Genomic DNA, 14,200 nt, shown 5'->3' with positions numbered 1-14,200 from the left:
GATGGGGCACTATTCCTCCCACTGACACCAACGATGGGGCACTATTCCTCCCACTGACACCAACGATGGGGCACTATTCCTCCCACTGATACCAACGATGGGACACTATTCATCCCACTGACATCAGTGATAGGGCGCTAGTCCTCCCACTGCTAAATTACAGTTATGAAGTAGCAGAGAAAATAATTTTATGGTTGGGGGTCACCACAACATGAGGAACTGTATTAAGGGGTCACGGCATTAGAAAGGTTGAGAACCACTGATCTAGCAGATGAGACAAAACATAACAGCATTTAGGAGAGGGAGCTAAACCCAGACATTGCCAGAGAAACGTGATCCGTCACTCCAAGGAACATGTCTCCACTTCTCTAGAGTCCACTGGCGGCATGCTTTACACCACTGCATCCGACACTGTGCATTGCAATTAGTTATGTAAGGTTTGGAAAAAAATAAAAAATAAACCTACAACCAGGGGTGGACTGACAACTCATGGGGCCCCGGGCAATAGGGGATCATGGGGCCCTTGTGTCCTTGCCCAAACTCTAAAAAGCCTAAAAAAAAAAAAAAAAAAAAAAAAAAAAATTTATACCAGGGGCATCTCATGGGGACCCCCTACTGACCCTGGGCCCTCGGGCACTGCCCGAGTTTCCAAATGGTCATTCCGCCCCTGCCTACAACTTGTCTACTATGATTTTGGTTTCTCCCCTTGCCCCCTTTTCTTTAGTACTAGTTAGTTCAGTCCTGGCTATACACTGCCCATTTCTCCCATGTTCACTTAGCCAATGTTAGTGCTTCACAGAGACAGGGTTTAGGACAGTCATGGTCTTCTTACACTTCAAAAGGCTGAAAAAATAACTTGTGTACTAAGATTAACGGAAGTGAAAACGTATTGGATTCAACTTCTGTTTCTTCTTAAAGTGCTAAGCTGCCTGTGGATGGTGCCAAGTCAGCAGGTGACCATACCGTCCAGGCAGATGGAGTCTAAAGGAAGTATGCCAGTGGCAGTTGAAACAAACCATTTAACATTTTTAATTCCATTTTACCACGTGTTGCAATATTCTGAGCAGCCGGCATGGTTTTTTTTCCCCCCATTGTTGGGGTGCCACTGGAAACCTAGGGCAACAGAAAGCGTTGTTGTACCACAAGTCCACATGCACACAAAAGTGTGAGGCCCCGCCCTCCTACAAAAACGTTAAAGCAGAATGCACAGTACACTACAGCAATCAATGAGAAGACACTATCTGCTCTGCCCAGCCAGGAATAATGAACATTGGAATGCAATTGGTTGTTATGGATAACAGTCACATCTCTCTGTAGCGCTACCTCTTTTTTGGGTACAGTGTGTATTAATTTTTGCTCTACCAAAATAGGTCGAAGCACTTTTCAAAAGAGTGAATTGATCCTAAACCGGTGTTTGTTTTCCGAGATAGTCATCTCACAGACTGTACTGTGCATACTTTATGCATAGAACATATCCCACGTGACATGATTATTCAAGCAATAGTTAGTGTGAAAAAGCAATTTCAGCTTCCAAAACAACTCACACTGATTCCCCAACATGCAGCATTTTTTTTCTTGCATTTTAAAGCTACAACAAAAACAAAATGATTTCCAGAAGCAGGGAGATTGCATTCCCATTACAATGTCATTATACAATAGTGCTCATCACTTGGGAGCTTGCACATTAGCTTTCTAGACCAGGGGGTCTCCAAAAGGGTCAGTTTACGGTCCTTCAGACTTTGGGGGGGGTTCAGTGGGGTTGAAATTTTCCTGGCGTCCGTGAGATCAAAAACAGTGCCCCATATTTGGTGTGAGTGAGTTGAATTATGACCCATTTTGGTGTCAGTGGTACGAATTATTCCCCATTTTCGGTGTCAGTGGGAGAAAATCCAGAAAGAAAAGCTTCAAACCCTCAATTTTTATTAGCTGTGGGATGAAGGTACAGTCTATGCCAGGCCAACACTGTACATACTGTAGAAAGCCATGAGATAAAGTCCAGCCTTACTCATAATCAATTATCTCAATTTCAGTGGGAGAAATAATGTCTTGCATCAGTGGGAGGTATAGTGTCCCAAGGGCAGAGGGATTAGAACACCTGTCAGTTATTATTGCATTCTGTGCCACTGTTAGGGAGATTTATCCGCTTTGTTCTGTTTACCATTAATCAATTAAAGTAAAGGAAAGAAAAACCCAAAATTTTGGGTTGTCCCCAGATAATAGAAGGAAAAAAACATTTTTACAAAGGGGCACCAGTTCTGATAACCTGGGAGTCCCCAAAGAATTCCCTTAATGTGCAGGGATTTCCTCTCACTTCCTGTTTGGCTATGGGACAGTAAGTGAAATCTCCACAATGGGACACAGATGGATTAAAAAAAAAAAAAAAAAAAAATATTATATATATTTATCGGACAAGGATTATAACTCTCCTTTACTCTATCAGTTTTATTACACAGCAATATCTTGGTTTGCAAAAGCACTTCGTGCACACAAAGTGAATGTATGTTTTTGTGACTGGAGTTCAGCATTAGGAACATAAAATTCATATTGGCGGTATAACAAGAACACAGGAAATGAACTGTTTAATATTACGAGTCACATTGTATTAAACAGACAATATAAAATCAGGATTACCATACCTTTCACATCTTGGGAAAAATTTGCTGAATGGCGAGATACAAATAATTTCAACTGATCATCCAAATTACAAACAGATGAATCTATTTCCCAGGAACAGTAACCTACAAAGAAAACCAAATAAAAAAGTTAAAATCAGGTATATTTCTGTTCTGCAATAATAATGAAGACTATGTCCTCCCCATTTCAAGCAAGAATAATGCAAAAATACATTGACTGATTACATACTGGAGTGGTTTCAGGAGCATAATATATAGTAATTGACAGAAGTGACATTCTAGGCATGTGTTGAGGCGAAAACCCAAAATAAGTCACACAAACGCCCCTTTAACATTACACATTAGTATTTTGACTATCATGCACATTACATTAAAAAGTATAAAAGGAAAAAAGGTAAAGCAATATGTTGTAGAAAAATTCTACACATATACATACAGAAACATTCTACACATATACATACAGTATATATTAAAGTATTACTAAACCCAGGACCCTGCATTCAATTATTTTAGTAAATATAAACTGCTAAAAACACTCTAGCAATACACACCAAACTGAGCATGTGCAGCTTGCCCCCAAAGGTTGTGTTCTATCAGCAAATGGACTGGGGACAGTAGAAGGGCAGGATCAGAGAAGACAGAATCAAAAAACATACTTTTTACACAATGCAGAAAATTAACCCTCTTAAGATCTAGTGAGTATTACAAGCATGCTTTACTGCATATACAGATTGATTTTACGGTTGTGGGCTTACCAACACTAAGAGAAGGCATACAGGCCAAGACAGTAACTTTTCACTGCTGGAACCATTTTTCCCCCTTTTGTCCTTTCAACACACACACACACACACACACACACACACACACACTTTAGGGCCCAGACTCGAATTTGAAAGGTATCCACTCCCCCTCGTCTTGTGGGAAACGTGATAGGTCCCACAAGACAACGGGGCACATTCACAAAGCACAGCGCTTCTCGCGCATGCGCAGTGGGCACCCAGCTGTGAAGCCGGGTGCCCACACTGAAGATGCCAGAACCCAGGAGAGAAGACGGCCGATGGAAGCAGAACACTGCTGGACCGAGGAACAGGTAAGATAGAGGAGCGGGTTCTTCACAGTAGAGCCGAGCGGCCGGCCCAGTACTCTAATACGGCAGCGGCGGGAATACCAGGCCAGCCGCTCCATATGACGCACAGACATTTCCCCCCCCCATTTTTTTGAGGGGAAAAAAAAGTGAGTCTTATGGAGCAAAGAATACAGTAATATGCAACACTCATTCAGAGATTACCTCTCTCTGCAGGTGACATTAAGGGGGAATATTGTGATCTCTGAGAGAATACATTCTGCTAAGTGATGCACATTACTTGACCTGTAGCATGAAGAAATAGATCAGACCCTAGCTGCCATACCTGATCAGACATGGTGTAGGAGTTAATCTACCCATTAAACTACAATTCTTCAAATCATATATATCTTGATGACTGTAGTCACCCTCAAAGCAGGAGTTTCCAAGCTTTCTAAAAAAAAGGGCCAGTTTAATGTCCTTTTTACCTTGGAGGAAATCTTGGCAAAAAGTTTGAGATCTCAAAAGGAACCCCTGAAAAAAAAATTCAGATTTACAGCTCACGGAACATTGGATCTGATGAGCAAGCTGTAGATATAACGGAAAATTAACAAAAATGCAGGGCAGTGCAGGGAAGCGGTTGTTGTAACCTAGACTTTAGAGGAGCCGGCCTGTAGCCATCCCCCTTAAAAAGGCTGAAAGACAGTAAACTGCCCTTCATAGCTTATGTCCAACAACCTTGATGTCAGAGGAATTGAGCCCCCTTGTTTGTGTTATTGGGTGGGAAGAATCATGTCCCATTACTGATGTCATTGGGAGCAAGTGTGTCCCATCAATAATGTCATTGGGAGGGGAATTATGCCTCATTGTTGGTGTCAGAGGATGAAATATTGCCCCAAGAGACAGATAAAAGCAAGTATCCAGCCCCCCGAGCCACAATTTGGAGACCACTGCTTTAAAGGATAAAAAAAAAAAAAAAACATCACTTTTGGAACATGTTACACCCATTTATAGTAGTTCCAGCATCTGCAGCATTCCCTGGATCCTCTACTCACATCTGCAATCACAATTTGAAAATAGTGTGGCTGTGCAGGGGCAGGGGCGTATTTACCACAAGGCAAACAAGGCATTTGCCTAGGGCGGCATTTTTTTTTTTTTTTTTTTTTTTTTTTAGGGGGGGCAGCACTTTCCCCCAGAAGAAGGAATATATGCAGCATGGGGTCTAGGTGGGATCTGAGAGGGGCTGCTTGATGGTGTATGCAGAGCCCGACCGTCATTCTCAGGGCTCTATCGGGTGGGGGTAGGGTGTTGATGGTCACTGTCAGGCTCTTGGGGGGGGGTCTGGCGCTGGCATGTAGTTATGAATGAACTGCTAGTGTGCTGGTGAATGATCTACCTGTTCTCAGGTAACTACCTGCCCTCGACAGCCATCCTGGGTCTGCAGGAGCCTGACATTGCACCAGCAATCTGCTGATACTGGGTGCAATACTCTATGGGTTCCATAATAAATGCACATTTTTTTAACCTACAAGAAATTTGCATTATTTTCTTTGAAAATGTGAACTTAGCCTGTGATCAGACTATGGGCATTCAAATATGTATACAGAGTAAATGAGCTTTTAAAGTAACTACAGTGGGGAACATTTGATCCCCTGCAGATTTTGTAAGTTTGCCCACTTACAAAAAAAATTAAGGGTTTAGAATGTTATCATAGGTGTATTTAAAAATGATAAAAAAAAAAAACTGCCTTTAGTTAGGCAAAAAGGATTTGCCTTTAGTTATACTTTAAAATAGGTTACTTCAACATTTCATATTCCTGATATGTGTCTGTTACCATGTATTTGTATGAAAAAGTAGCCTGTTCTCTTTGTGTGAAATTCCTGGTGATCCTGCCAGTCCCCTTTACATCTTACTGGAAGCACATCTATCCCAGCATGGTCAGTTTTTGTGTCTGCATTGTTTTTTTGCATCTGGCGCTACAGGACGCAGTGTTTTAAAGAGAGCTTCATCCTAAAAAAAAAAAAAAAAAAAAAAAAGGAAAGTTCTGCTTTATGCCCTCCTCCCCTTCTATTGTTGCCACTTTTTTTTTTTGGGGGGGGGGGGGGGGGGGTTACAGGTACCTGGATTTGACAGGTGCCCACTCCTACTCCTGGTCGGTTCACTGCAGCGGATCCCCCAGAAGTTCTTCTTGCCCCCTTCCCATTCACAACCTTCTGGGACATGTCACAGGTGCCAGAAGTCTATGGGACCATTCACAAAGTGCAGCGCGACTCATGCATGTGTAATAGGAAGCGCACCCCGCTTCCCTAAGTCAACATCTTTTAGTGCTTTGTGCTGAAAACATACTACAGTCCATCTAAAAGGATAAGTTCACCTTTCAACAAGAGATAAATGCACATTTAAAGCATTGCACCAGCGATGGGCCGATTGCTGATGCCATGCAGGACTCCTGCACACCTGTCAGTGTATCTGCTTCCTCGTACGGGGAAGCCGATACTTACAGATAGGATTTTGGGTAGAACTCCGCTTTAAGAAGTGGAAGGTATTTGGTACAACACAGACCCTCCCTGGATCAGGATGTTGCTCCAAACTGGATGAAAGAGTCAGGAGGCATGCCCCAACAATTATCCAAATGTTCTAGGAATGTTATTCTAGAAAACACATACAAGGTTCTTTATAGATGGTATTACACGCCTGCTCGTCTGGCTCGTTTTATTCCCACATATTCCCCGACTTGCTTTCGAGGTTGTCAGCGGACGGGTACCATGGTCCATATTTGGTGGACTTGCCCCAAGGTGTGCAGATTGTGGATCAGAGTTTACGCCCTTCTCTGCACTATGTTCCACACAGACATTAAACACAACCCGTACGAAGCAATGTTATTTAAACCATTATTGGGCATACTTCATCCCGAACGGCGGTTGGCATCGCACTTGTTCATGGCCACCAATGTGACAATTGCGAGGGCTTGGAAGACTCCCCTCCTCAGCTTCGAGGCTGTCAAAAACTGGATGAACTTTATAATGGTCAACGAAAAGTTGACAGCTATACTGTTAGACACCCATACAAAATTTTTTACGGACATGGCGTCCTTGACTTGATATAGCTCAACCATCCAGATTTGACCAGTCCCTCTTGTCGATATTAAAAAAACAAAAAAAAAACAAAAAAAAAAAAACACACAACAAACACTTATATACCAGCTTATTTTTAGATTTCTTTTTTCTTTTCTCCGCTGTGGTCCCCCTGGAGGCCCCCCCCCCCTTTTTTTGTGCCTGTTTGTCTCCTCTCTCTTCGCTCCTTTCTTTCCTCTTGTCTAGTCTGTCTTCTTCAGGCTATTTGTGCTGATTGTGATTCCTGTTTTGAGTCCCGTACCAGCAACACTGCATCCATGTGCTGGACTCCTTTGAGAGCCCTGCGTGTTAAGTACCTCTCTGTACTCAGAGAGGCTCTGTCTCCTATTCATCTTGCATTCTGTATGTTGATTCTGCAACAATTTTTCCTGAGAGTTTATGTTATTAGTCTCTAAATGTCTATCATTTTTGAAATTTAGTGCCTTTTCTTTCTGTACGGCACTTATGTACGCAGTTTATTTTCATGTTTTCTCATCAGTACATATTCTGTATTATCCATCGAATCTTTTGTATGTTATATTCCTGCTGGTCATTGCATGTGTTCTTGACTGATTCTCTGCTGTTTCCTATTCTATAATAAAATTCTTTGTAAAAGAAAGTCAGGAGGAAACTGGTCAGAGAGGCTACCAAGAGGCCTACAGCAACTCTGAAGCAGCTGCAGGAATTTTTGACCAAGAGTTGTCATGTGTGCATGTGACAACAATATCACAAATTCTCCACAAATGTGGCTTGTATGGGAGAATTGCAAGGAAAAAAAAAAAAAAAAGAAAAAGAAAAAAACACTACTCAAGAAAGGCCGCATGCAGTCACAAAACACACCTTAAAAAGGTGTTATGGTCAGATGAGACTAAAATTGATTTGTTTGGCCTCAACACTAAAACGGTATGTCTGGTGGAAATCCAACACAGCAAAGCATGGAGGTGGTAACCACCTGTTACGGGGGTGTTTCTCTGCAGCAGGGACTGAAGCACTTGTCAGGATAGAAGGAAAAATGGATTGGAAGGTTTACCTCAAACATGACAATGACCCAAAGCACACAGCAAAAAATGACCACACAGTGGTTGAAGAAGAAAAAGTTGATGTCTTTACATTGCCTAGTCAGAGCCCAGACTTAAACCCCATTGAAAATCTGTGGAATGACTTGAAGACTGCAGTCCACACACAGTCCCCATCAAATGTAACTAAACTTCAGCAGTTCTGCAAAGAAGAGCGGCCAAATATTGCAAAGTCTAGATGAGCACAGTTAGTAGAGACATATCCCAACAGACAATAGGCTGTGACGAAATTACAAAGTGGTTAAACAAAATACTGACAAGGGGGTGACCCTTTTTCCAACTCACCAACTCAGATATTGATTTTTTTTTTTTCTGACATGTCAGTGTTATATCACTTGGGTGTTATAAGTTGCACTGAGTAAATACAGTCGGATAAAAACAAAAATTGTGCCTGTCTTTGTTTCAGGCTTCAAAGCAACAAAATGATTTTAAAGGGGGGGGGGGGGGGAGATTCGTTTCCATACCCACTATGTGCATGTCCATCACATTATGCAGTGTTTTAGCAAAAAAGGTCAGTTAAGAGTTTACACCAGCTGGTCAGTGCTCACAGCAGCCTTTTAGCTGCATAATCTATTGCTACTGCGATCTAGTATCTTGGCACAAAGTACGTTCCATGTATGAGGATATTCATTTGATTTTACAATCCTACATTAAATATTGTGAAAATACTACACTATGAGTATTTCCATATTTGCTCTGCACTGAGCATTTAAATCCCCCAGAGCTCCCCCTGGTGACTTCCCCATTATACTGAAGAGGCTGCACCCGTGTCCTTAAAGTGGACCTCCGGTTGAATTTCCACCCTGATGATATCCATTCATCCTGGGCTAACTCCAATTGCATCCTGAGAGGATCCCCTGGCAGACCTCAATTTATTTATATACTGTGCAATACCTTTACGCATCCAGTGAGTGCGCTTTTTATCCATATCCTGCCTCTCACTGAATCTTAGAACGTAATGAATTTGGGAATATTGAAGTCACCTTGAGCTCTTTATATAATTTATAACGGACTGTAATTTTATGCAAGAGTTATATGGTATATACCTATCAGGACTATTTATATTTTAGCGCTGCACTTATATTCTTTTATGTCTTTTTGAAGGTTTTATAGTTTCCTTTATGGTGCGTAGCTGCTTTATGTTGAGCGCTCTCTGAGTCTTATTTTTTTAAGAGTTTACATCCACTTAGTGTCTATGGTATACCATTAGTAGGCACACCCTGTGGAAAAAAAACAAACAAAAACAAAACCGAAAAAAAAAAAAAAACCCACAAACAACTCTAGTATTTCTTCTCTTTTGGGACATGCAGTTTTTTTCCTCAAGCTCCTAAAAACAAAACATCTCTCTAAATTTAGTTATATTTGGAAAAAAGATTAAAAAAAAAAAAAAAAAAAAAAAAACCACAGTGACAATAATAGCTAGCTGTGTTAGCAGGCATGGGATTAAGACTTCACATTTTATACCAGCCATAGCACAGATTTCATTATTTTTCCTTTAGGCTATGTTTTCAGAACAGGCCTTTCACAGCTGATGCCAGAATATAATCACAACTTTTGTCCTAGCTTCTTTGGGAACAAGTTTGAAAAACATGTGAAGTGCCAAGAAGACAGCAGCTGACAGGGAGGCTCAACTGGCAATATATTAAAAGATAACAAACTTTTGCATTGTTACTAAAGGCAAACTGTTTGAAAGAAAACTACAAATATTTTATGTTTGGGGTTTTAATCTCCAAAAGCCGAGAGGGCTGGTAATGAGCAAGTTAGTGGATATATAGAATTGTGTGTCTGTGCCTACCTGTTTTACAAGCCATACTCCAGGCAGAAATGCTGTGTAACAAATTACCATTTAAAGACAGAACTCCAGACAGATAGAACACACAATGGGGACAATTCACTAAAGGTTGTCACATACATTATGTCGGTCACGTGACCACATATTGCATGCAATACTGAAAATGTCAATTCACTATTGCTAGTAAGCGGTATTTACCGCAAGTATCAAAAATGCTCTGTAAACACTGCATAAAAAGACCGGAAACTCAATTCACAGAAGGAAAATAAATACATGCGGTAATTAACCACTTGCCTACTGGGCACTTATACCTTCCTTCCCAGGCCAATTTTCAGCTTTCAGCACGGTTGCATTTTGAATGACAATTGCAGTCATGCAACATTGTACCTATATGAAATGATTATCATTTTTTTCCCCCCACACAAAATGCTATAAACAAAAAAAAAAGCAAAAAACATAAGAAAAAAAAAAAAAAAGTTTCTTTGTTTTTATTATAAGATTTTGCAAAACAGGTAATTTTTCTCCTTCACTGATGTGCATTGATGGGGCAGCACTGATAGGCGACACTGATGCTTCTGCACTAATAGGCGGCACTGACGGGCAGCACAGGTGGGTGGCACTGCTGGGCAGCACAGGTGGGCACTGAGCATCAGAGCCGATCCATTTTCTGACAATTGCCGGTTATCAGCAGTACTTTCCTCACACTGACAGCATGAGGAAAGTGCAGTCGATAATCAGCAACTGCATTTACCCGGTGATCTGCTGTGTCATTGGACACAGCTGATCACGTGGTAAAAGGCCGTTGTGATTGGCTTTTTACCACATCATGTGATCAGCTGTGTCCGTAGGACACAGATCACTGGGTGCGCGTGGGAGGGCGAGCTCTGGGAGGACATCATATGATGCCCTCCCAGAACTGGACAACCATGCTGTAGCCTTCAGCTATAGCGCGGTTGCCAAGTGGTTAAGTAGTGGTCGAGGCCTGTGGCATGTACTGGTCATTAAGGAGTGGGTGGCCCCCAGCGTCCTTAACCAGCAACTATCATGGTTGTTAAGGAGCAGGCAGCCGCCACATCCTTAACCAATGAGTCATCAGCTGTCAGCAGAGTTGCCGGCAATTGAAAATGGAGGAAAAAAAAAAAATATGGTGTGGGGTCCCTCCCCCGCAATCCTTACCAAGCCCTTGTGGTCTGGTATGGATGTTGATGGGAACTCCCATGCCAAAAAATGAAAAAATGTCCCGTCCCCCCCCAAATTCCATACCCTTATCTGAGCATGCAGCCCAGCAGGTTGGGGGGGGCACAAGCGACCCTTCGCCCCCCCAAGCAATACCAGGCTACATGCCCTCAACATAGGGGGGGAGGGGGTGTTTAGGGCAGGGGAGCAAGGGCCTCTTTCTCACAAGACTGGCCAGTGGTTGTGTGGGTCTGGACAAGGGAGTCTGGAAGCCCTCTTTATTTAGGGGGCCCCCTAGATCCCAGCCCCCCCCATGTGACTGAGTTGGGGTATTCCTGATGAGTTGGGGTATTCCTGAGGGGAAGTGTAGTGTAAAAAAACAAGACGCACCTGGTGACATCAAATGGTGGTGCCACCCTCTGTTATTTAAGAATGTCAAGCGGCAGAGCTGTCAGATGACGGGAGCCTTTTTTAATTTTCGGGTCAGCAGACATTATGATTGACGAAGGATCCAAACTGAGGGACTTTATTTAAACAAAAAATGGAGGACTGGTCAAAAAGTCCCCATTAACATGGAGACAAAATGCTTTGAGTGGAGGATTGGTTATTCACCAATACGGGCTCTCGTCTGCCATTCATTTCCTCAGGCGATCAGTGGATCCCGGCCATATATCATTGGCTGGGACCTGACGATCGTCTTGTGCTGCAGCGAATGACAGCACAGTTTTCCAGGTCTGCACATGCATGCACGAGTGGACCTGGAAGACAGCTGCGACATACAGGTTTGTTGTGGTTCCCCTACAAGCCGGCCTGTTGCAGTTAATGTACCACAGCAGATCAGCAAGCAGATACTGACAGGAGTCCTCACTGTCAGAATAGCACAGCTAGGAGGATTCCCCCATCCATCTCCTTTGTGTGATTGGGGTGGGGAATACATGAGAGTCTGTTTTTTTCTTTTTTTTGGGGTGGGGGGGGGGATTGGAAATCAGCCTACTGATTAAAAAGAAAAAAAAAATCTGTCTGTGGACAAGGGCTATGGCTTTTATTTTTTGGTAAACTGGAGACCAATCTGACAGCCATTTATTAATATTCCAGTGCTCACATATAGGTAAAAAGGCACGTCACGCGTTGGCCACACACGAGTATAGAACACACGCTAGCAACCTAACATGACCTCAGGAAAGCCCATGTAGCAGCCTGCAGTGATGAGTGCAAAGACAAACACTACATGCTGCTATACAAACTTCAGGACTGTGCTGTGTGGGTAGGGTGATGACAACAAACACAAGAATGGGAGGAATTGAAGTCTGGAGCAGCTGTGCACAGGAACCAATCCACTTCGAACTTTCATTTCCCAAGCCTAACAGAACAAGCTGGAGCTAAAAGCTGATTGGTTGCTATGCTGAATCTTAGCAAATCCCCCAACGTCTGCACTGCAGCCTAGATTGCATTAACCCCTGCCTTGCCTCCCCGAGCACATACAGCGCCTCTAAGCCTCCATCATCACAAGCACCCACTGTAGACCGATGGTGACCAAGAGGTGCAGGCAGCAGCACAGGAGCCCCATCCATCCACAAGGCAGACAGTTATGTGCACATCCCCGGCGGTCACACCCAGCTCCACCCCGAGCCGTCTCACCTCTTTTCAGCTCGCTCACCGCCCGCTTCACTAAACCGGCTCCCCGGCTGATCTCCCCGCACAGCACCAGCCCGTAGCAGCCCTGTGGCCCGGGACCCGCCCGAGTCACCGCCATCTTGCATGTGACATCAACACGCACAGCAAGCACGGAGAATAAGTCAGCGGGGTCCAGGAACCGGAACACACCCACAGAGGCATCGGGCGACGCCCACACAGACCGAAGACACGCCCCCTGATCTGGCTAAGGCCGGCCTTGAGCCGTCTAGTCTGTTGACCAAACGGGGCGGGACTTAGGTGGCCGTGTCTGAGGAATGACGACCTTGGCTTCTAGCATTGCAGGTCCTTATAGCAGTAGTCATCTTCCCGCCGTGTTCTACCATAGCAACAGTTCGTTATATTTTTCAATCAAAAAAACAGTTCGTTTTTACAGCGGTAGTTAACCGTGTCCATTGACCACTTGTCCTCCAGAGGATTTACCCCCTTCCTGACCAGGCCATTTATTGCAATACGGTAACTGGCAATGATGGCGTGGGTAGGGCAGTGCACTCACCCCCTACCCAGAAATGTAAAGTCATATATATATATATATATATATATATCCATTCGGTCGTATCCGACCCTTGGCGATTGCATGGACCGTCACTCGTAAGCGACTTTTTCCATGAATTCTCTTAGCAATTATTTTACAGGGTGGGTTGCCAGGTCTTTATATATATATATATACAGTGGGGATAGAAAGTTTGGGCACCCCAGCAAAAAATTTGTATTAATGTGCATAAAGAAGCCAAGGAAAGATGGAAAAATCTCCAAAAGGCATCAAATTACAGATTAGACATTCTTATAATATGTCAACAAAAGTTAGATTTTATTTCCATCATTTACACTTTCAAAATAACAGAAAACAAAAAAATGGCGTCTGCAAAAGTTTTGGCACCCTGCAGAATTTATAGCATGCACTGCCCCCTTTGCCAAGCTGAGACCTGCCAGTGTCATGGATTGTTCTCAATCATCATCTGGGAAGACCAGGTTATGTCAATCTCAAAGGTTTTAAATGCCCAGACTCATCTGACCTTGCCCCAACAATCAGCACCATGGGTTCTTCTAAGCAGTTGTCTAGAAAACTGAAACTGAAAATAGTTGACGCTCACAAAGCTGGAGAAGGCTATAAGAAGATAGCAAAGCGTTTTCAGATGTCAATATCCTCTGTTCGGAATGTAATTAAGAAATGGCAGTCATCAGGAACAGTGGAAGTTAAAGCAAGATCTGGAAGACCAAGAAAAATATCAGACAGAACAGCTCGCAGGATTGTGAGAAAAACAATTCAAAACCCACGTTTGACTGCACGATCCCTCCAGAAAGATCTGGCAGACACTGGAGTTGTGGTACACTATTCCACTATAAAGAGATACTTGTACAAATATGGTCTTCATGGAAGAGTCATCAGAAGAAAACCTCTTCTACGTCCTCACCACAAAAATCATCGTTTGAACTTTGCAAATGAACATATAGACAAGCCTGATGCATTTTGGAAACAAGTTCTGTGGACCGATGAGGTTAAAATTGAACTTTTTGGCCGGAATGAGCAAAGGTACGTTTGGAGAAGAAGGGGCACAGAATTTAATGAAAAGAACCTCTGTCCAACTGTTAAGCATGGGGTTGGATCAATCATGCTTTGGGGTTGTGTTGCAGCCAGTGGCACAGGGAACATC

At 43.1% G+C, this 14,200-nt stretch overlaps 1 protein-coding gene across 1 annotated transcript in view; it reads right to left on the bottom strand.

The window, feature by feature from the left end:
• The window catches only part of MAP1S (microtubule associated protein 1S), a 41,101-nt gene extending 28,433 nt beyond the window's left edge, over positions 1–12,668 (bottom strand). The window contains exons 1-2 of the mRNA XM_089667258.1: positions 12,492–12,668; positions 2,637–2,738 (exon numbers count right to left, since the gene is read on the bottom strand). Coding sequence (XP_089523384.1) covers positions 2,637–2,738; positions 12,492–12,606 — 217 coding nt within the window. The 5' untranslated portion in view covers positions 12,607–12,668. The remainder of the gene's footprint in view (positions 1–2,636; positions 2,739–12,491) is intronic.
• Positions 12,669–14,200: the final 1,532 nt, after the last annotated feature.

This window comes from Staurois parvus, unplaced genomic scaffold, assembly GCF_062004578.1.
Source record: "Staurois parvus isolate SC_StPar_1 unplaced genomic scaffold, SC_StPar_1.0 ptg000053l, whole genome shotgun sequence".
In the NCBI taxonomy this organism is placed as follows: Eukaryota; Metazoa; Chordata; class Amphibia; order Anura; family Ranidae; genus Staurois; species Staurois parvus.
Note: the sequence above shows the minus strand (reverse complement) of the source record. Positions and strands in the feature narration are given on the sequence as shown.